This window comes from Coccinella septempunctata, chromosome 8 (assembly GCF_907165205.1).
Source record: "Coccinella septempunctata chromosome 8, icCocSept1.1, whole genome shotgun sequence".
NCBI lineage: Eukaryota > Metazoa > Arthropoda > Insecta > Coleoptera > Coccinellidae > Coccinella > Coccinella septempunctata.
Window position 1 is genome coordinate 2,076,024 of NC_058196.1, and position 24,000 is coordinate 2,100,023.

A 24,000-nucleotide genomic window follows, 5' to 3' on the forward strand; every position below is an offset into this window, starting at 1 on the left:
ATCGTCCTTGGTGCATTTCGAGCCGAAACAGTATTGAAGACTGAAGCTGCAGCTGCTCGATTCGATTTGTTGTATGTTTATTGCCTACTGCACTGGTGTAGAAGTCCGTTCGTCCATAAAATCGGCTACACACGGACGTTCATGCTACGCGCAACATGCAATTTTTCAGGATGGTTCGGAAGAGATGAATGACGGACAACATGCAACATTCATATTCATGCCCACACACGAGCGTTGATGGTTGTCATTCTTTGCATGTTGCACGCCGTCTTCTCTCTGTGTCTGTGGCCGGCTTTCGACCGTCTCCCATGAGACCGTTGCAAAACTTCCAGAACAAAGTCCTCCGTATCATAACGGATAAACCTCTCTACACGAGAATCACGCAACTCCATGAGGAGACGGACCTGCCTACGGTCAGGGAATTTTTCGACCACGTTTCCTCCAATTTTTATGAAAAACAGTGTCAGGCGAGCGAGCTGACCAAAAACATTATCAAAACGAGGTTACAAAATTTGAAACCACATAGCCCCCACCCTCTCCCCTACCAATTCCTCCCCATCTTCCAAAAACCCCTATAACCTTCCTATCCCCCTTACATAACCGTCAAAATGGACGACTACTACTGAAAAGCTTTTCTGTTTTCAGGCCAAAACATCACACAGTCATCATTGGACCGATGCGAACTATGAACGAGACGCCATAGCGAACGGCGCACTCAGGACACTCCCTCAGTGATCTCCGACCAACCACAAGGGTTAGGACCCGCCAGATGGATGTGACGAATTGCAGGGGGAGGGCCCAGACGCGCCCAGCCAATGGCGCTCGAGCAGAACGCGTATTCGGTCCAATAACGTGATCGAAATATGCATTGTAAATATTTCAAAGCTGTACATATCACCAAACTGTAAATATTGTAATTCTGTATATACTGTATCGTGAACCCTGTAAATAATGTAAATATGTGCAAAAACTATGTCTAGGCTCAAACTCGCTCAGTGGAATTCCAATGGTGTGCTCCGTAAACACCTCGAGATATCAAATTTCATCCTTTGCAACAAAATCGACATTTTGTTGCTTAACGAAACAAGATTGAAAGCATCGGATAAATTTTATATCAGAGGGTATAATGTTGAAAGGGAAGATCGCTCGAATGACACCGCTCACGGAGGTGTCGCTCTAGTCATAAGGAACAGTATCAAGTATACATAACGTGACCAGACGTCCCGTTTTGAACGGGACTGTCCCGTTTTTTGACTTCTTGTCCCGGTGTCCCCGAACTGAACTCCGGGACGCAAAATTGTCCCGTTTTCGAAAACCGCGCTAAAATTAAAGAGCTGGCCGGTGAATATCTGGAACAGTGGACTTGCTTCCTTACCAAAGAAATGGAGATATTTTATTGGGTAGATTTTAAAAAATTACCCTCCTGGATATATTAATTGAGAAGGAAAATATTGACTCTAATAAAGATTCAGAAGTTTTTGACTGATTTTCATTGATTTCAAGCTATGTACATCACAGAGCAAAAAATAATTCAATGAAATAATTTAAATGTTTCCACGGAAACTCGTTGGGTGGTATTCAAACATTTTCACACAAACATCTTCGGCATGAAAACTTTAGGAAAGGGAGTCTATTATCTAAGCAAATTCCAGTTCCAAAGACGATGTTGATAACTAAGGTGAATACAGAAAAAACGTGCCAAGAGTTCCACTCTTACTTAGAATCATCACAAGCAGTATTGAAGGAAATTTGTTACCCTGATAAATATAAATACATCTGAACATTTGGGAAATGTTTGTATTTTCAATACCAATACCTAATAGTTTATTTTCTTAAATAAATTAATTTTTCTTCATCGGATACCCGTTATATATACATAATACATAATATTGACCCAGATAAACCAGTGTCCCGTTTTGAGTCAGAAAATAAATGGTCACGTTAAGTATACAAGACTCCCCAGAACAAATTGCACAGTAGAGAACCTTTCAATAAACCTCCCCGGCAACCTAAAAATCACTGTCATCTACAACAGCTCTAGTAACAGAATAACAACAAGCTGTCTCCGAAGCCTCCTTCGGCAAAATCATCCCATCATGAATGTGAACATCGAGAATTGCATTATTTTTGATGGCGCAAAAAACATTGAAACTTCAGGTCTCTTGAAAGTTCCATTGTCTGAAGTGGTGGTTGTTCTCTTCATCCCAATAATGACTGTTATGCCTATTGAAAGAACCATTCTTTGTTAATTTAGATTCATCTGTCCAAATTATACAGTCCAAAAAGTTTTCATTCTCTTGAAATCGAATCATCATAGCTTCGCAAAACTCTGTTCTCCTGACGAAATCAGTTTCCTTCAAATGCTGTACCCTATTGAATTTATATGGGTGCATTTTATGTTTTTTTAATATTCTCCAAACACTCGATTGAGATAATCCCAGATCAATCTCGGCATCTTTGAGAGAATTTTGAGGATTCACACGAAAATATGCAAGAACTGTAATTTCGTTGTTCTCATCTTCTACTACACTTTTTTCTCTGTGTATAGTTTTCTTAACGAAAGATCCGACATTTCTCAAGTTTGTCATGGTTCTGTTAATGGTATCTCTCGTTGGTCTGGGTCGGTCAGGAAACCTCTCAATGAACAGTCGAATCGTTCTATCTACAACTTTATTACATTCTCCATGAAGTAGAATGAGATTTAAATAATCTTCATTGGTAAAATTAGGCATAGTGATCGATTTTATAACTTAATACGAATTATCACCAAATTAATAGTAAACACAAAATGCTACTGAATAAAGAGGAATTTGGCAGATGTAATTAATGATATCTATCATTAAAAAAAAAGAATGTAAAATATGGTAAGTTTTTGCATATGGTTCATAAGGAATTATTTATTTATCACTGGAGAGAAAACCGATGGCCGATTAGTTGAAATAAAGAGGTTTCCGATACAAATTCGAATCAAAATTCGCCATCTATTTAGGAACAACCTGTAACTTTTTTCTCTTGCATATTAGGGTAGTAAAATCTAAAACATAGTTTAAGTAACAGTTCCTGAAAATTTCATCTTTTTGGCGTGAAGGGAAAAGAAATAGCTGAAAATTCAATACGAAAAACAGTTTTTTGTGAATAACTCAGAAAATATCCACTTTAGGGCAAGGGTGTGATGCATACACTCACAATATTTTTTAACGTAGATTCAATATCTGCCATAAAAAAATGGGGTTCTAATTTGAAAAAATTGATTTTTCACGATTTTGTCATCCCTAACTTTGAAAGCGATTTTTCCACCCCCTGTATCATGCAAGTGGATACATCAATCTTACATCTTGAAAAATCCCAAAAATGAAAATTTTCCATCCAAAAACCTCGAAGTTATTCTTGTTTCAGCGGAGCTCTATTTTCGATTTTTTTTTCGAATTTTCCCGCTCAGAGAGAATTTTCCAACCAAAACTGAAAAATGTTACATCAAAATAACTTGAAATTTTCTAAGGAATCTATTTCTGCAATAAAAAAATGGTGTTCTAATTTGAAAAACGGAAGTTGACGTCATTTCCGGAAAAACCGGAGATGCTCATGCCTTGAAAATATTTTAGATTTCATCAGCATCGTGAAATACTTATAAGTGCTGAATTTCATGAAAATACGTTCAGTAGTTTCCCGTATAAATATGGGTGAGGTTCCTCGTGAAAGACCCTGTATGCACATTCGCGCTGCGCAACTGAAGCAAACAATGAAATCGAATCCCATCTCAAAATATATATATATATATATATGTTACGGCTAAAGATAGGTGTGAGCATAAACTTAAGATTAGCCGGCTAAACTTAGGTTTATATTCGAGGATCGGCTAGAGTTCGATAAAATATTCATCTGCGTCAGAGAATTTCATCTTTAGCCGGCTAATGTGCACATTACCCAAAACGGAACGGCTAAAAATGTATTCGATGGATACGCGGAAAGGTGATGTCTCATGAATGGTCGGATGGGAGAGGACGAAAGCACACGGCCACTTTTTTGTTCAAATTTTTAGAATTGAAATATGCAAAAGATCATCGAATGTATAAGGGTTGTATTACATAACGCCCATGGGTTTTCAATTCAACATTTAACGAGTTATTTTCATTTGTTTAGGAGATCAATGCTCTTCAAACCGAGCCTTATTTGTGAAAAACCATAATATGACCCCACAAGAAAATGAGATATTAGACATAGAAAATTTTTTCTGTAAACAAAAGTATATTTTCCCTACCATACAATAATTGGGTTCATGAAAAAATTACGAAATAGGAACTAATGTTGCAATTTCTTTCCAATGAATTCTTGCGCAAAAAAGAACAAAAAAAACTATGAACATGAAGATAGTTGAAAACACTTTCTTTAGCTGATTCTGTTAAAAATTTCTTTCCGAGTCATTGAACATACGGGTTCCAAAATATGGCCTGTTGCCACCCTTGATGAATCATCCCGGGGGATATGAGTGCATTCATCGTAAAGCTTATCAGCCAAAACGAAGATTATAAAGTTAATTCAATAATCTTTGTGCCAAATAGTCCGGTTAACTACAAACAAGATTGGGCACTTCCACTTATATTTTTCTAGAATTCAACCTTTGGTATTTTGATGAAGAAGTTCGAGACATCATTTTTGTCTGCTCATTCAATTTCCCTCAAATTATGAATAATAACAAGATGAAAAATAATCATTAACACTACAGTTTTCTCTCACACTAAAAATAGCATGTCATGAATTTTGTCATCAAGCGTTTAGATTTTTAGATTCGTCAATAAGAATTCGTTGGGACACAGTTGAAACAAATATATGTTCATTCTCCGATTTCCCAACTGCTCAACAGAATGCTTTTCTGCTATTAAAATATGTGAAATTCATACAAAAAATGCATTGCATTAATAGTTTGATTATACTCGTATCACTATTTCTTTACATTCTTTTAATTGCCGAAAATTTGCGCCCCTCAAGCCTTCTACATTTTTAGCCGATGGGATGTGGTTCCACTTAAGTTTAGCCGGCTAAAGATAGAAGAAACTAACATTAGCAAATACCCGAAGCTAAACCTGAGTTTAGCCGGCTAATCTTAAGTTTATGTTCACACCTATCTTTAGCCGTAACATATATTTATACCTATATATATATATATATATATATATATATATATATATTTACATCTGGCATACTTTATTGCGTCCTTTCAAAAAGCAACCTTATTGCGTCTCCCAGAAATACGCTACCTAGGTGGAATCTGATCGAAGTATATTAATCTACGCAAAAAATTACGTAATTTGGTCGTTTCAGATCTCGAATATCTTTATTAATAAAGAAGTTGATATACGCACATTATTGCGTCCTTTCATGGTCCTACCATTATTGCGTCCGGCGTATATTTTGTTTTCATATGTAGCACCATGCTGCGTCCGAATTTTATTCAATCTTTCACCATTAGCATGTTGTTGCGTCCAGCGTAGTTGCCACATATGTTTTAGAATCTGGTACAGTAGGATTATTCGAACTCGATGACGTGATCGTATTATAACATTGGCTCCAGTTATTACAACTTTCATCTTTCAAAACACCTCTATATTTATGATGGCTATCATCCTTAGTTTGTGGACTGCTCACTTGGGGAATCGTATTTCAGAAAGTTTCAAACACTCTTTAAGTGTCTTTTTGTCAAGAAGAGCTTTAGTGATTATGTAATAATTTTAAAAACGTTATATATTTCATTTTCGTTTTTTTTTATAACAAATGAATGTGAGAGAGTGGTGCTCTGGAGATAACTTAAATTAGGAATGCATTAACTACACAGTTGTTAGTTTATCCTACGTTTATCCTACGAACAATCTGGCAGTCTGGAGAGTCACTACTCTCAGGGTAGTTAAATGGACGGCAAATGAAATTCTCGAGTTCGATAGAAGAGTTTGAATATGAATCGTAGCTTGCATCCTAGCTCTTCGATATACAAGGACTCTCTTTGCTTATAGGAGGACGAAACCATTGAGCATATCCTCAGTGACTGCCCAGCGGCAGACAAGGTTCGCTCAGGCTGGTTCTAGGGGAACTCATGAACTACTCCTCCTCTGTTATCACCTCTTCCCTTTGGAAGATGGCACTGGAGGTAGAAGTTTAGCTCTTTGAGCTTGTTTGTGTGCCACAATAGACCGCTTTGGTCGCGGTAGCAGGTCTGGGGGATTCGACAGATGCGCCGAACAAATTGTAACTGTAACTCTTCGATACAAAGGATATACTTTCCTCGAATGCAGGAAGACAGGGGTTTCAAGGTTTGCAATACCACCAATACACAAAAGTTGGAAATGGAATAAGATTATTGAGAGGTCAAGACCCACTCAAGGGAATAGTAGCTCATCATAAAATCAAAGTGAAAGAGCTGGAGTGCTTTGGAGAAGCTAATATCTGACATATGAATCGATCTTGAGCTAGTAAGAAAATCTATCACGCCAGCAGAACAAAAGATATTAGAAAGCCAGATTAGACAAGCAAAAATGAAGTTTTCATTCGAATATCATATGAGTAAACATATACTTTATATATTTCAAGAGATTGAAAGACCATGACTTGCTGTAAAAATCATCTTCTGCTTTTCTGGAGTCGGCTGAGCTGATGTCGGAAACGGGAGGATTTGTTCATCAAGATGGAGTGATACTAGTTACTAGAATACTAGGTAGTATAAGAAGAATATAATGCAAGTGGTCACCTCAACATCTTGCAGGGCTAGCCGTGATCGACGAAAACTCTTATGCACATCTTGTCCGCTTGCAGAATTCATACTTTATCAGGGTATATAGAGAGACACAATGCGAATTCCTTACTTCCATCTGAGAGAAGTTTATGGCATAGACAAATAACCAAAGCTCTCATTTGTACCTCCAAAGACCAAAGAAGATTTGAGAATGATAAAGTTCGCATATATTGCAATTAGGCAATATGCAACTTGGCATATGCCAAGTTGTTGAAAAAGCGTGTATATACACGCAATAAAGTTCCATAAAGTTCTGCCAGAAAAAGAGCTCAAAGAATTTCTTGTGTTGTATTCCCTTCGCTGCCAAAAATAATGTGGTAGTGAACGAAGAACAGAAAAGTGAAAAATACAAAGGATCAATGTTCGAACAGGGGGTTTCATACCCAGGGCATAAAGTTTGAATGGTAAATCTGACTGAAGAATTTTTAGATCTGAGAACTAATAACGTTACTGAATTGGAGATTATTCTGGCCTGCAAAACTCTGGCAGAATGAAGAACTATCTCAAGAACATAGGGACAACACCTGGTTCTGTCACTAGGGCAAGAAAAAAAGGTTTTGGACGTGACAATGGTCAACGCAGCTTCCAGAAGAAGTGTTAAAGCTTGGGAAATGGTGACCAAACCATCAATCTCTGACCATAGGATAATCGAATATAAAATAACAGAAGAGGAACTGATCCACCATTAAGATCCATCTGAAGCAAAACTTACAACAGTTCGAAACTAATTGGCCAAACCTCTCGCATTACGATCTGGAACAAAAAGTCGATCAGGGAATTTTAGAGGCCTTCCACTCCAGTTATCCACTCCCGGAAGTTTGAACGAGTGAGGATGCATCTAATTAATCCTATTCGTGCATGGGCTGATGCCGACGATTTTAAAATCTTTGGTCATATAGGCTCTATTGAAGACTGCGTTTCCTGCAGCGTGCTTTGTGGACTCATTCTTGATTTGGTGTGGCAGAAATCAACTACCATTGAGCATTTTTGAGTGCAATGTCGCCACGTACATCAGGAAAAAGAACTATTAACTGTATAGTTATAGTCTTGATGGCAGCATCCTGAGCAAAAAAACGGAGATAAAAGATCTTGGCGTTGTTTTGATCAAAATTTTACATTAGTTCCTCATGTTAATCATTTACTTAGTACGAGGCCAAGATTGTATGAATTCATCGTGCGTAATAGCAGATATTTTCTGATCCGGAAACCATGATTTTGCTGTTCAATACATTTGTGACGAGCAAACTGGAGTTTGGATGCATTGCTTGGGACCCCATATACGATTGCCATACACATCACAATGACATATATTCCGAGAGCTGGCGACGAAAATCGGCAGAAGATTTTGTAATGGATCATAATTAAATATGAGTTAGTTTTGATGGTGTATATGAATCAGCACCCACGCTAAAAGGTCAGGCAGTGGAACATCTGACGGCGACGCTCTTTGATTCATATAAAATTACAATATCCGTACTTTGGGGTGACTGCTGACTGCCTCTCTTCTATTGATATGTGGTCTGAATATTTTATTCACAAATATTATATGATATTTGAGCAGTAAATGCAGTTTCAGCCAATACAATTCTTTTGAAACAACATCGTCAAGGCAGCAACTTATGTGGTGTACTGACACACCGCGTTTCACTAAAATGAGATCTGACCACTTTTTCAAGTTTTCTGTTCTATGAACTAGTGACAATTTTCAATCATTACAAAATACTTGCAGAGTGTGTTGTATTTTCATATACCTACATCAAAGCGCGTCTCCGCTAGGTGTTCCACTACCTGACCTTGAGAGTGGGTGCTGACTAATGTACACCCTCAATACTAAATCATATTAAATTATGCGCCAGTACAAAACTTTTGCCGAATTTCGTTGCCAGCTCTCGGACTAATGGAGGCTGTTCGGAGAAGTTTTTTCGAGTAAGATCATGCTGTTTTGTTGAATAAATTCGGTGCAGTTAAGCTTGATCTCAGGAAGGGCGTTGTTTGTTTGAGGTTCCTTCATGGACCCTTGAATGGCACATCTACTCGCTAGAGTAGGATTTCATGTAGGACGCCCAAGTTCTAGACCCGTACGCTTGTTCAACCTTACTACGCCCAGAACAAATATATTGTTTCAGTCATTTGTGTACAATATGATTTGTTCTGAATTCCTTGACAGACAGTCCTTTTTACAAGGACACTACATATAAACAAGAGTTAACATAATTTGTAGAACTTTTTAATTTTTGTGGTAATGTCACTTCTAATCCCACAGCACTCAGAATACAAAAGGTCATGGCAAAAGGAGTAATCAACCCTACAATATCGCTCAATAAGCCAGACGGATAATTCACCGAAGGAGAACAGGAACGATCTTTCAGTTTTCCCAAAACAACCGTCACAGGTAGTAAACCCATAACTAGAATCGATACAGCAATATAGACCAAGAATCCTCGTAAGGAAGATTGGGATATTTAAAAGACGATGTTTGGAGTGGGCAATGAACACCTTCAATCTATATAGATCACCAGAAGTGTAATGAAAAATCCTAGAAGACTTAGAATGAGTCATATACACAGAAAATGGAGAAGGACAAAAGTTCCCTTCACACCAAAATGGGGACCCACAATCTTCAAGAACAATTAATTCAACATCGTTTCTATTGAAGACGATGAAGAAAGTAGTAGATAACAACATGAGAACATAGAATCTGGAGAATACACCAATTCACAAATGCCAGATTGCCTACAGGACGACCGATCAACAAAAACTGCTCTGTATATGACCGTATGACTCTATAGCTAGGTTCCTGGTCCCTCGGGAACTGAAGGAAATGAAGAGACAAATACACCTGCCTCTAGCAGCAAGGGAAGTTGACGTTTATTCATCCAGTGGAATAAAAAAAATGTAATTCACAAGTGAAATGAGATGACATGAGCATAAGCGGATAAAGCTTATTTTCATGTCAATTTATAAATCCGATAATTCTCTGGAAAGTGTTATCGTTTAATTTCTAATTGAAGTGAAATAAAATTCACGTGAGTTAATTTTTTTTCATTCGAAAAAATAATAATGACAATATCAGTCAAAAGAACACAATAAGGGCACTTCAATCGGACCTGCTATTGCTCTAGAGACAGAAACCAATTCTTCACCTAACAGACTTTCGGGATGACCTTGGAGCCTAGGAAGCTAAATTATTTCAGTTGTGCAAATACAACTTGGTTTACTTGTATACACAGTTGCCAGATTTAGGACGCAACATTATGCGTCGTGTGAAAGATGTATATTGACTGTATATCAGTTTTCATCATTTGAAGCGCCCCCGAAGCGGAATTTGCGTGAACTAAAAATATACTTTAGGTTTCATGAGAAGCACTTTACTGCGTCCGGAGATATGTTTTTCAACATAGAATAACTCTTTTATCAAAAGATGAATGAAATCTATAGTTGTTCCAAAGATAGCTCTCGACGTCCTTCACGATTTGCGACCACCCCTGTCGTTGAATCCCTCGAAATACCAGAGAAAACTTTGAAAAACAATGCTGCGTCCGGTATACGGACGCAGTATTATTCAGGACGCAATAGTGTATGGCCCAAAGACAATGTATGGACGCAACATAGTATGCGGGATAAATATATATATATATATATATATATATATATATATATATATATATATATATATATATATAGTTATAAAGTGTTAATATCACCTACAAAATAGTGACTCGTTTAACGCTCTCACCTCATATATATCGCTGTCACCTCCGAAATCGGAGGTGACAACGTTTTGCCTTGTTTTTTAGCTTGTTAGATTCAGGAGGCTTCAGGGACCAACATATCAGAAAATCGTTTTGAGGTCACAACGCACCCCGTTTATGTACTGAACAATCATTTAGTTCGAGTGTATATCACTGGCGCTAGTGTGCTGAGCTGTATATCGAAGAATTGCTGTGGGGGACTCTTTGCTCGTTGGCACCTCCGAAAATGGCAACGTTGTATTTTCAAAGCAGATGTAGACAGGCGGAATATAAGTATACGGATGAATTAACTGTAGAGAGGCGCAGCGCGCTATCTCCTCCATAATTGCAATCCAGGCGGCATATCTCAACGATTTTTTATCGCATTTATCTGTAGGGGAAAGAATCACGTGAAAGAAAACCAATCTTGGCTCTCTCGAATGGAATTATGACTGTTTATATTTCATCGTGTGTATCTATGCATCCGTTGAACTTCTTTCATCTCAAGCTAAATATTCAGATGTAAATGGTGATGAATATTCAAGGACAATGACCCATTCCGAAAATTTTCATTTCAGAATCAAGAGAAGAAATGCTACAAATTTTACAATATCACAGAAATGAACAACGTCGGCTAAACCGAATGTTGGACATTGTTGTGTTATTTCAAATGGAACGCTCTATATATTTTTCTTAAATCGGATTGCTCAATGATTTTGAGGAATCCTTTGCTCAGAAACATCTGTTTTATTATCAATTATGTTTAATTATTGGATTTTCCCGAAAATTTGAATAGCTTGTACCATCTCTCTGGTTTAAAATACTGGAACTAACAATCTGCACTCAACTAGTAGAATACCTTGTAAAAGAAAAGATCCTTTTACCCACACAACATGGTTATGTAAGAGGTAGATCAACTCAGACAGCAGTGTTTGAGTTCATTTCAGGAATCCTTAATGCCTTGGAGGATTCTAATATAACAGTGGGTCTAATGCTGGATCTATCAAAGGCATTCGATGCTCCGTCCCACGTCCTTATTCTCCATAAACTTTCTGCATATGGCATAAACAAGCTAGACTGGTTTCAATCATATTTAGCAAACCGCAGGCAGAGAGTGGTGATCTCTCAGAACGGAAAAACAACAGTTTCGGAAGAAGAACTCACAGAGTTCCGCAGGGTAGCATATTGGGCCCTATCATTTTCATCATTTTTCTAAATGACCTAAGTACCATATTCGATGAAACCATGGTTAGGACAGTGAATTATGCAGATGACACAAACTTCACTGTATTGGCCAAGCACGATTTAGAGTTTAGTTTACCATTTCACACTCAACTCTAACTCTAAATCGTGCTAGCCAGTGGTTTGTAGCAAACGGTTTGTGCATGAATTCTGAAAAAACAAGTGCCATCCTATTCAGGACAGCTCATTCTGGTCCCCAAGTGCCTACCAGCATTCCACTGTTTAACTCCACATTAGAACTGACTAAATCTTGTCGCTTCCTAGGCCTCACTATTGAGGTAACCCTTGATTGGGGAGAGCACATTTCCAACCTTTGCAATCAACTGGGTACCATCTGCTACACTTTGGGAGTCCTCAATAAATATCTGGACATAACCTCACTAAGAACAATATACCAGGCATTGTTCAGGTATGGCATCATATTCTATGGTAGTTCATACAACCTACATAGAGTGCTGAAAATGAAGAACAGAGCCTTCAGAATGATCTGGAGGATGAGGAGGACGGAATCATGCAGGGGAGTCTTCAAAAGGAATGGTCTTTTGACTGCTCCTGCTGTACACATCCAAGAAAGCCTGATATTTACATTCAAGAACTAGCACTACTTCGAAGAGAAAACAGTAAGTAATTACAATACGAGGACAACTGCACTAAAATATCCAAGACACATATTCAGCCTCACTGAAAAGGGACCTGAATATAGATATATTCGTTATTACAATAAGATAGCTCACAAACTAAGAGGAGAATGGACTCTACAACAGTTCAAGAAATTCATCTTCAAACTCCTACTTGAAATCGAACCCTACAGTGTGGAAGACTTTATGGAACACAGACTATAAAGCAGAAAATGACCCTGTTTCACTTCAAGTGTTCAATGTCATGTGTACACTTTACCTGAAATAAAGCACATTATTTATTTATTTATTTAAATTTTTTAGTGATGTATCATAAAGAAAATTACAAATTATATCGAAACAAGTAAGATTTCATGAAAAAATTATCCAAAACAGATTTGCATTTTTCGATAGATCATACAGGATGTAAGGGAAAAAATAAACAAAATTGAAGTCTTTTGAAGGCCTCGAGTCAACATATTTTGAAATTGCAACCATATTTTTGTCAAGACATGATGAATCTACAAAATGAAGGTAATAATATAGATACATACTCGGATACATATGATTGATTGGTAATTCCCAAAAGCTATGATGAACAGCGGACACTATGATGGATGCATGATGAAAGGAGAAAGACTAAAGTTAATTTAAGTATTTTCGCATGAAGTTTTATTATCCAAAATAAATGATGATTCTTATAATTAACAAATCAGGTGCAATTAAAATTTTTGTTTTGGTATTCGAAAATAACACATATTGATTAAACTTCTACCATCCAAAATGAATAGGTACATAGATAAAATGTATCTATATACAGGATATCTGTAAACAAATGCGAAGGACTAAGGGAGATGATTCTTTAAAGAAAATAAGCGGGGCTTGTTCCTATAAATTTTTTTCCAAATAGACAGCTCTTCCAAGATGCAGCCTTGGAAGGCGATGACGAGTCTACAGTTTTTAATTTTTTTTTACAGGTTCTGAAAAACACTGAGTCATAAAACTATACATATTATGAAGCACTGAGTAGATTGGTACCAGTTTCAACTTCGGCAAGCTCGCAGTTTAGGCGGTAACTTGCTATCGATTTTTTTAATGTGTCTCTCCCTTAAATTCAAAAATTTCTGTGAAAATGTTGAAACTTGAGTTATTATGCTATTGTCATAGAAGTATACGAAACTATCAGGTCGGGGGATCCAAGATTTCGGGCCGATTCACATGAAAAAAAAAAACATAATAAAATGAATTTCGTGAATACCGAGGCTGAAAACCACTATTCTCCGCTATAAAAATTTAATAATATTCCAATAATATACCGAGTTAATTGATGCTACGTTGCTATTACTATAAGGCCCGGTTGTTCAGTTCAGGATAAGGCCGAGATTCAAGATGATACTAGATTAACCTGACAGAACTGAACTGAAATGTCAAAATCAATTTAGTTAGGATAAACTTTAATCCCGAACTGAACAACTGGGCCTATTCATGTAGAGTTTCGGATTTTGCGAGAATCTACTGCTTTTTCTTCAAAACAACAACTGCGCTGAAGGAAATGTGATTGACTGTTATCTATATCATTTACATCATTATTTGCCGAACTTCAAAGTTCTGAATGAATTAAAATCTAAACTTGAAAATATACGAGATAATTTTCGCAAGAATTTCAATGAACTCTGAAAATTTTCATCATTCTGGAGCATTCTGGACATCAATAATTCTCGAATCATCCATGGAATAAATTCAATTTTATCCAATATAACACGCAAAACGAAATGTTATTCGAACTGGGCATCTTGAGCAATTCGTTCCTAAAAAGCCCGAATCAGGTAGAAAATTTTGAACCCTTCATATCAGCGTTAACACGTGTTTTGCAGTAAACAGATGCCGATTTCGTTTTCAACGGGCCATGTAACTAGGGTCGGCGTTGGGTGAAAGGATGAACGGTTCTTACAACAAGAAGAATTTGAATTTTCATATGATCATTTGTTTTAAAATTTTCAGAGTACAAGAAGTATACAGGGTGTTTCACGAGTAAACAGACAAATGAAAACCGTGAATAGAGGGCATTGAGCTGAGTTCAGAATCATACCATATACAGGGTGTTCCAAAACTAGTGAATCAAACGTCACACCACGATAGAGTAAACCAAATATTATCGAATGACACCAAAATTAGTTCGACGAAAATGTACCGTTTCCAAAATAATCAGAATTTCATTAAAATACATAAAGTTGCCGATTTTCGAACTATTTTTCTTAATAACAGGGCCAGTTTGTGAAAAAGGATATAGATTTTAAATTATATTGAAGTAATATTATTGTTTCATCTCCCCTAATTGAAATTATTTTAAGTAGTTAATCGATAACCATAACCTAAGTAAATGTAAATTAAAACAATTGTTTTTTCTACATGATTTTTAATACTCAGAATAAACAGGGGTGATAATATGGGAGAAAAACGCTATCCTTAATAACAAATTGGCCTTGTGACTGAAAAAGTAGTTCTAAAATCGGCAACTTTAGGTTAGGTTTTTTTAGAAACGGTACATTTTCGCTCAACTAATGTTGGTGTCATTCGATAGTATTTGATCTACTCTATCGTGGTGTGACGTTTGATTCAATAGTTTTGGGGCACCCTATATATAGGTTTCTTCGGGGTTTTTTGAAATTTCTCGAATTTCCGTTTGGCTATAACTCCTGAAATTCTGATCAAGTCGACTGAAAATTTATATTTAGCCTTGAGTTGTTAATTTCATTGAAACAGAGCATTAAAATTCGACAAAAATCTGGACCGGGCTCAGTGAGGCTTTACTTAACTTCAAACTCATAAAAACACCATGTATGTAGTTGTTTAATCATAATTTCAACTTTCTTGTTATCTGCATTATTATTGTCTCAAAATGAATTGATTTTTGGGTTGCGACACCTGTTGATCATGTTCTAGAAATAATTGTTTTGGTCAGACGCCTCTAAGGAATAGAGCACTTCATGAAAATGCATTTAGAAATCCTTAATTGATTTTTTTTTCAAAGAATATTCTGTTGAATGTGTTCAACAATTATACCATATTCGGTTTTCAAAATACTCTTTCACAAGAATAAAATGTTTCAAAATTGATAATATCCAAATATGGATGGAAAAACCACGCTATCTTGAAACTAAAATTTAAAACTTGATATTCAGAATGAATCTATTTTTCTATGGACAACTAGTTGTGTGAATAAAAACAAAGAAAGAAATCGCGGGGTGTTAGATCTGGAGATCTAGCAGTCCAATATTGGGGTCCTACCCTTCTAATAAAATGACCTGAAATACTGATAAATACTTTTGCTGTTGCATGAATATCATCAATGTTTCAATAACAAATTGTAATAAGACCAGAACAATCCATAGATTTCCATAGATCCAATAATGACTATAACGGAATCAGTGAAGAATTCGAAAGTGCATTTATCATACTTATTCGAAGTGCCAATCATTACCTTTACTAAAAGAACAAATGAGGTGAAAATCAGTTCGGAAAATTACTTCAGTTCCACGTTGTCCATAAAAAGCGATTCATTCGGAAGATATCGAATTATAATTATTATTTTCATGATCATGATAGCGTAGTTTTTTATTTCTATTTTTGTTCATTATCAATAATAAAGCTTATTATCACTGTTAATGACTTATCTGAATGACCAGATATGCTATAAATATCAAAAACAAATGCAAGACATATATTGAGAACGAAAAAATTCAGTTGAACATTTCCAATTCCATTTTTAGATTTCCTCAGTTGATTGGCAATCATATTCATCCCATTAATTAATGTGAAGTAAAAGTCAATATGCAGCGCTGTTTTTTCCAGACATTTCACGATCAAACAATTATTCATTAGAAATAATCTGAAAAGGCATACCAAAGTTTCATTGATTTTGAGAAAATCAATGAAGATACCTGAAAAATTCAAAATTATGACGAGAAAAACTACAAACAGAGTGTTTTGCATGAGTTTAAATTTGAATATATCCTCAATGAGTCCGGTCCTGTGTTCGTCAACTTTTAATATTCTGTTTTATTGAAACTTAGTAGTTTAAGCGGATAATGAATTTTTAGCCGAATCCAACTAAAATATTTGGAGTTATAGCCGAACAAAAATTGGGGAAATTTGAATAAACTCCTCTCTATCTAATCGGAAACGGAATGCCTAAGACACACATATGAGGTGTTTTTGAACTAAGCTCAATGCCCTCTATTCACGGTTTTCGTTTGTCCGTTTACTTGTGAAACACCCTGTGTACTGAAAAATTTCAAAAGACTCCTCGAGCAATTCAGAAATGCCATTAAATCAAGGAGTTTCTTTTGAACCGCTATGATGAAAAATGTCAATATCCAGTTATTATTATTATTTGGGGTGATTCATCGAAAATCCCCAATATCTCGAAAACCAAGGCACTTTTGCCAAACGTAAAATATATTTATTTGAACCGCCATAGAGTACTCTACCCGCAGGCTCCATATTATCCATTCATTACGCCACACCCTGTAAAATTATTATTATTATATCAATGTATTGAAAATAAGCCGACATACTAGGCAGTTGTTTTGTTTGAAGGTGAAGCTCCTGTTGCTTCAAACTTCTTTTAATTATTTTGACTACCATTCACGCGAGATGATTTTTGTTGAGGAATTCAACATTCTCGTAATTATCCGTTCATTTCTTCAAGAGATACCCATTCCCTACCACCTTTGAGTTTTCAATTCAATGCTAACACTGCATCAAATGCATTTCATCGGGTTGATTTTTTTGAATTCTACAAATGATGTAACGTCTTCAGCCTTCAGCCAAAGAAAATAAACAACAGTAACTCATGTAAATAAATAGGTTTGGTATGTCTTCAATCAGTTTGTATAAAATGTCAATTATGTTCGTTACATATTTTCGACGCAATATTTTCCGAAGTGATTTGACATTGTGATGAAATACGTAATTACTGAGAGTCTCAAGTAGAACGGACTACGTAGCACTGATTTAAAACTCAAAAATGTTTTGACAAGCGTCTTAACCCAACATTTTCGTACCATACAGAGTGGAAGGTATTCAATTTCCATGGCCAATCCTGTGCTAAAATGAAAGTGAATGAAGTATAGAAGCTGAAAGTGAAACGTATATCTTTGTTGATTCATTCGGGAAAAACATTTCAATGGAGTTCCTCATGTCGTGAATATAATGCCCAAAATTTAGATAACTATTTCATACCAGAACAAATTCGGTAAAATTGTCTTTAGAATTAATCTTATATGTAACGAAAAATTTCATTGTCATGTATCATTCATTTTAGGACCTATACGGTATTAAACTCCCCTATCGGACGAAGTATCGTAGACATAGCATACTTATTCAAAACTGTTGATATTCATGAAGAAAAGATAATAATTTCTGTCCAAATTCATTTACTCCGAATCCTTATCAATCAATTATTAGCGTATAAAGTTTATTAATATCAGTATCGTTCTCGAACTATTTACAGGTTTCAGTATGTGTGAATGAATCGGAAGAGCAGCTGTATTCTGTATATGAGTAGAATTCAAGCTGCCCTACTTTCTGTCCTCCTGAAATCTGGCAACGTTGCGGGAGGTGAGAGCGTACTACTAATAAGAAATATATGCGGAGGTAGTAAGGTCTGATTCGTTTAAAGAAAAATTTTTCAATGAAAATCTTTTCCCCTCTTTAGGTACCCCTGTTATTTACCTTCCCCTCTACATATATAAGCAGAAATTATTCCAATTAAAAAACTCCTTCACCCGGAGGTCAGGTCGCCCAATGAACTTAACGGAGGTAACAACGAACTACGGGTTCATATATATATATATATATATATATATATATATATATATATATATATATATATATATATATATATATATATATATATATATATATATATATATATATATATATATATATATATATATATATATATATATATATATATATATATATATATATATATATATATATATATAGGACGCAATAGTGTATGGCCCAAAGACAATGTATGGACGCAACATAGTATGCTGGATAAATATATATATATATATATATATATATATATATATATATATATATATATATACGAAAACCGTGAATAGAGGGCATTGAGCTGAGTTCAAAAACACCTCATATGTGTGTCTTAGCTATTCCGTCTCCGATATACAGAGAAGTTTATTCAAATTTCCCGAATTTTCGTTCGGCTATAACTCCAAATATTTTAGTTGGATTCGGCTAAAAATTCATTATCCGCTTAAACTTGTAAGTTCCAATGAAAGAGAACATTAAAAGTTGACGAACACAGGATTGGACTCATTGAGGCTATATTCAAATTTAAACTCATGCAAAACACTCTGTTTGTAGTTTTTTTCGTCATAAATTTGAATTTTTCAGGTATCTGCATTGATTTTCTCAAAATCAATGAAACTTTGGTATGCCTTATTAGTGGATTATTTTTAATGAATAATTGTTTGGTGGTGGAATGCCGCTGGAAAAAACAGCGCTGCATATTGACTTTTACTTCACATTAATTAATGGGATGAATATGATCGCCAATCAAATGTCGAAATCTAAAAATGGAATTGGAAATGTTCAACTGAAGTTTTTCGTTCTCAATACATGTCTTGCATCTGTTTTTGATATTTATAGCATATCTGGGTATTCAGATAAGACATTTACAGTGATAATAAGCTTTGATATTGATAATGAACAAAAAAGGAAATGAAAAACTGCGCTATCATGAAAATAATAATTATAACTTAATATCTTCTGAATGAATCGCTTTTTATGGACATCGTGGAACTGAAGTAATTTTCCGAACTGATTTTCACCTCATTTGGTCTTTTAGTGAAGGTAATGATTGGCACTTCGAATAAGTATGATAAATGCACTTTCGAATTCTTCACTTATTCCGTTATATTCATTATTGGATTTATGGAAATCTATGGATTGGTCTGGTCTTATTACAATTTGTTATTGAAACATTGATGATATTCATGCACCAGCAAAAGTATTTATCAGTATTTCAGGTCATTTCATTAGAAGGGTAGGACCCCAACATTGGACTGCTAGATCTCCAGATCTGACACCCCGCGATTTCTTTCTTTGTTTTCATTCACACAACTAGTTGTCCATAGAAAAATAGATCAAGTTTTAATATTTAGTTTCAAGATAGCGTAGTTTTTCCATCCATATTTGTGCATTATCAATTTTGGAACATTTCATCATTGTGAATGACTATATTGAAGACCGAATAAGGTATAATTGTTGAACACATTCAACAGAATATTCTTTGAAAAAAAAATTCAATTAAGAATTTCTAAATACATTTTCATGAAGTGCTCTATTCCTTAGAGGCGTCTGACCAAAACAATTATTTCTAGAATATGATCAACAGGTGGGACAACCCAAAAATCAATTCATTTTGGGACAATAATAATGCAGATAACAAAAAAGTTAAAATTATGATTAAAAAACTACATACACGGTATTTTTATGAGTTTGAAGTGAAGTAAAGCCTCACTGAGCCCGGTCCTGATTTTTTTCGAATTTTAATGCTCTGTTCCAATGAAATTAACAACTCAAGGCTAAATATAAATTTTCAGTCGACTTGATCAAGAATTTCAGGAGTTATAGCCAAACGGAAATTCGAGAAATTTAAAGAAACCCCGAAGAAACTTGTATATAGGGTGCCCCAAAACTATTGAATCAAACGTCACACCACGATAGAGCAGATCAAATACTATCGAATGACACCAACATTAGTTGAGCGAAAATGTACGGTTTCTGAGAAAACCTAACCTAAAGTTGCCGATTTTCGAACTATTTTTTCAATCACAAGGCCAATTTGTGATTGAGGATAGCGTTTTTCTCCCATATTATCACCCGTGTTTATTCTGAGTATCAAAAATCATGTAGTAAAAACAATTGTTTCAATTTACCTTTACTCAGGTTATGGTTATCGATTAACTACTTAAAATAATTTGAATTAGGGGAGATATACCAATAATCTTAGTTCAATATAATTTAATATCGATTTCCGTTTTCACAAACTGGCCCTGTTATAAGAAAAATAGTTCGAAAATCGCAACTTTAGGTATTTTAATAAAATTCTGATTATTCTGGAAACGGTACATTTTCGTCGAACTAATGTTGGTGTCATTCGATAATATTTGGTTTACTCTATCGTGGTGTGACGTTTGATCCACTAGTTTTGGGACATCCTGTATATGGGGTGATTTTGAACTCAGCTCAATGCCCTCTATTCACGGTTTTCATTTATCTGTTTACTTGTGAAACACCCTGTACCTCCTTGTACCGTCATATGAAAATTCAAATTCTTCTTGTTGTGAGAAACGTTCAGCCCAACATCTGTTTACTGCAAAACACGTGTTAACGCTGATATGAAGGGTTCAAACTTTTCTACCTGATTCGGGCTTTTTAGGAACGAATTGCTCAAGATGCCGAGTTCGAGTAATATTTCGTTTTGCGTGTTATATTGGATAAAATTGAATTTATTCCATGGAAGATTCGAAAATAATTGATGTCCAGAATGCTCCAGAATGATGAAAATTTTCAGATTCCATTGAAACTCTTGCGAAAATTATTTCGTATATTGTCAAGTTTAGATTTTAATTCATTCAGAACTTTGAGTTCGGCAAATAATGATGTGAATAATTCAATATTCTATTTGCCTCAAGAATCGAAGCTTTTCGGGAAACGATTCATTTAATGATTAGATGACAAATAAATCAAAAAATTATGTGTGTTGATATTATATTTTCATTCATTGAAGAATATTTAGAATAATGAAGTTCAACAAAAGATACGAACAAGATACTTATTCAATCAGCCTCATGATCCGAAACATTTCAGAATTTATTTCGTATTTAGATGATCCGCTGCATATCGTTGTTCACAATACGACTTTCAATTTAGGACCAATTATAGAACGATTTAATTAATAAGTAGATCAATAGCATTCGAAAATGTTGGTCAGTCTATAAACTGACAACTCATTTCGTCAAATGACGGATTTCAGTATCAGACTGCTACATAGTACATATAATGAGAGTTCAAAAAAATTTGTATAGACTACAGAATTTAGATGGTTGATATTATGTGTCGCTGATAGTCAATCACATTTCCTTCAGCGCAGTTGTTGTTTTGAAGAAAAAGTAATGGATTCTCGCAAAATCCGAAACTCTACATGAATAGGCCCAGTTGAATAGTGTTCAGTTCGGGATTAAAGTTTATCCTAGATTGATTTTGACATTTCAGTTCATTTCTGTCATGTTAATCTAGAATCATCTTAAATCTTGGCCTAATCCTAAACTGAACAACCGAGCCTTATAGTAATAGCAACGTAGCATTAATTAAGTCAGTATATTATTGGAATAATACTAATTTTTTATAGCGGAGAATAGTGGTTTTTAGCCTCGGTATTCACGAAATTCATTTTATTATGTTTTTTTAAGGTGAATCGGCCCGAAATCTTGGATCCCCCGACCTGCTAGTTTCGTACATTTCTATGACAATATTGACAATAGCATAATAATTCAAATTTCAACATTTTAACACAACTTTTTGAATTTAAGGGAGAGACACATTAAAAAAATAGATGCTGTGTCCCTATATACAAATATCCCCACACAACTGGTACCACAGATACTGGAGGAAAAATGGCACCTCATAGAAAAATATACAGATCTACCGAAAACAGAATTCATAGAGGCAGTGCAACTTACATTGGGAACTTGCTATTTTCAATACGAAGACGAATTTTACCAACAAATAGATGGTGTAGCTATGGGTAGTCCGGTTGCTGGTGCAGTGGCTCAGTTAGTGCTGGAATATTTTGAAGAAAAAGTTTTGCTAAATTCATCATATAGGATAACAATTTTCAAGAGGTACGTGGATGATTGTTTAATTATAACAACAGAAGATCAAATTAAAGAAATAATGGAAGTTTTGAATAATCTTAACAACAAACTGAAATTTACTCTAGAAACAGAACTGGACAATAAAATCAACTTTCTGGACATGACCATCATTAGAGAAAATAACAAAATAGAAACTAAAATGCTCCGAAAAACCATTAACTCAGACCGGATACTCGATTATAACTCAGTACATAACATCAAACAAAAAAAAGCAATAGTAACCAATTATATAGATCGAGCAATCAAATTAACTTCACCACGTTATAGACCGGAGATACTAAATCAGATCTCCTCCCTACTTGCCACAAACAATTACCCCCAAGAAATGATAAACAAAACAATAAAACAACGCACTCATAAATTCTACAACTCACTAAGTTACCAAAATCCAAAAACCGAGCCAATAGTTTACATACCCCTACCATACATCCCAACACTGTCTGAGAAAATAGAAAACATAATAAAGCCATACCCCAATATAAGGATTGCACACAAACCGGTTATACAGGTTAATCAATTATTTTCGAGATTGAAGGCAATAGTCCCGAAAGGTCAAAAATCACATATCGTCTACGAGATACCATGCAACCAATGTAATGGAGTATACATAGGACAAACGGAACAAAATCTGAACAACAGGATAAAAGGACACAAATACTCTAAAACTCAAACAGCCCTTTACAAACATACGATAGAAAACAACCACACTTTCAATTTCGAGAATACAAGGATATTAGATAGGGAAAAAAATAAAAGAACCAGGGAATTTTTGGAAATGATCTGTATAAAACGAAACCCCAACTCTATCAACGACAGAACAGATATAAATGGTCTGAACAAAATATACTCAACGATTATAAAGAAGACAGCGGAAAACGACAACGAAAGAAGAAGAAGAGTGACAACGACACCAACTTGACAATTCATTGACTTAGCACCACATTATACTACAAAATGAAGAATGAGGACACATGCACCACAAGCAGAAGACTTAGAAATTGTTAAAATAAAGGTGACAGATCTCTATCTCGAATAATTGTATATGTAACTGTGTTTTTGATATTTGTTTTTAGATTGAAAAAGGGCCCGAACCCGAAACGTCTTATTATATTTGACTAAATAAATTAGGTTAACAAAATTCCAAACGATCAATTATTTAATACAGCATTAAAAAAATCGATAGCAAGTTACCGCCTAAACTACGAGCTTGCCGAAGTTGAAACTGGTACCAATCTACTCAGTGCTTCAAAATATGTATAGTTTTATGACTCAGTGTTTTTCAGAACCTGTAACAAAAAATTAAAAACTGTAAACTCGTCATCGCCTTCCAAAGGCTGTATCTTGGAAGAGCTGTCGATTTGGAAAAAAATTTAAAGGAACTACCCCCGCTTATTTTCATTGAGGAAGCATCTCCCTTAGTCCTTCGCATTTGTTTAGAGATATGCTGTATATAGATTTATTTTATTTATGTACCTATTTATTTTGGATAGTGGAAGTTTAATCAATATGTGTTATTTTCGAAGACCAAAACAAAAATTTCAATTGCACCTGATTTGTTAATTATAAGAATCATCATTTATTTTTAATAATAAAACTTCATGCGAAAACACTTGAATTAACTTTTGTCTTTCTCCATTCATCATGCGTCCATC

The 24,000-nt window shown here is 35.1% G+C and overlaps 1 protein-coding gene across 1 annotated transcript; it reads left to right on the plus strand.

Annotated features, from left to right (window-relative positions):
* The first annotated feature begins 308 nt into the window (after positions 1 to 308).
* On the plus strand, positions 309 to 23,267 carry LOC123319226. The gene is made up of 2 exons (XM_044906095.1): positions 309 to 502; positions 22,004 to 23,267. Exons 1-2 carry the CDS (start codon positions 309 to 311, stop codon positions 23,265 to 23,267), a joined length of 1,458 nt encoding a protein of 485 aa, XP_044762030.1.
* Positions 23,268 to 24,000: the final 733 nt, after the last annotated feature.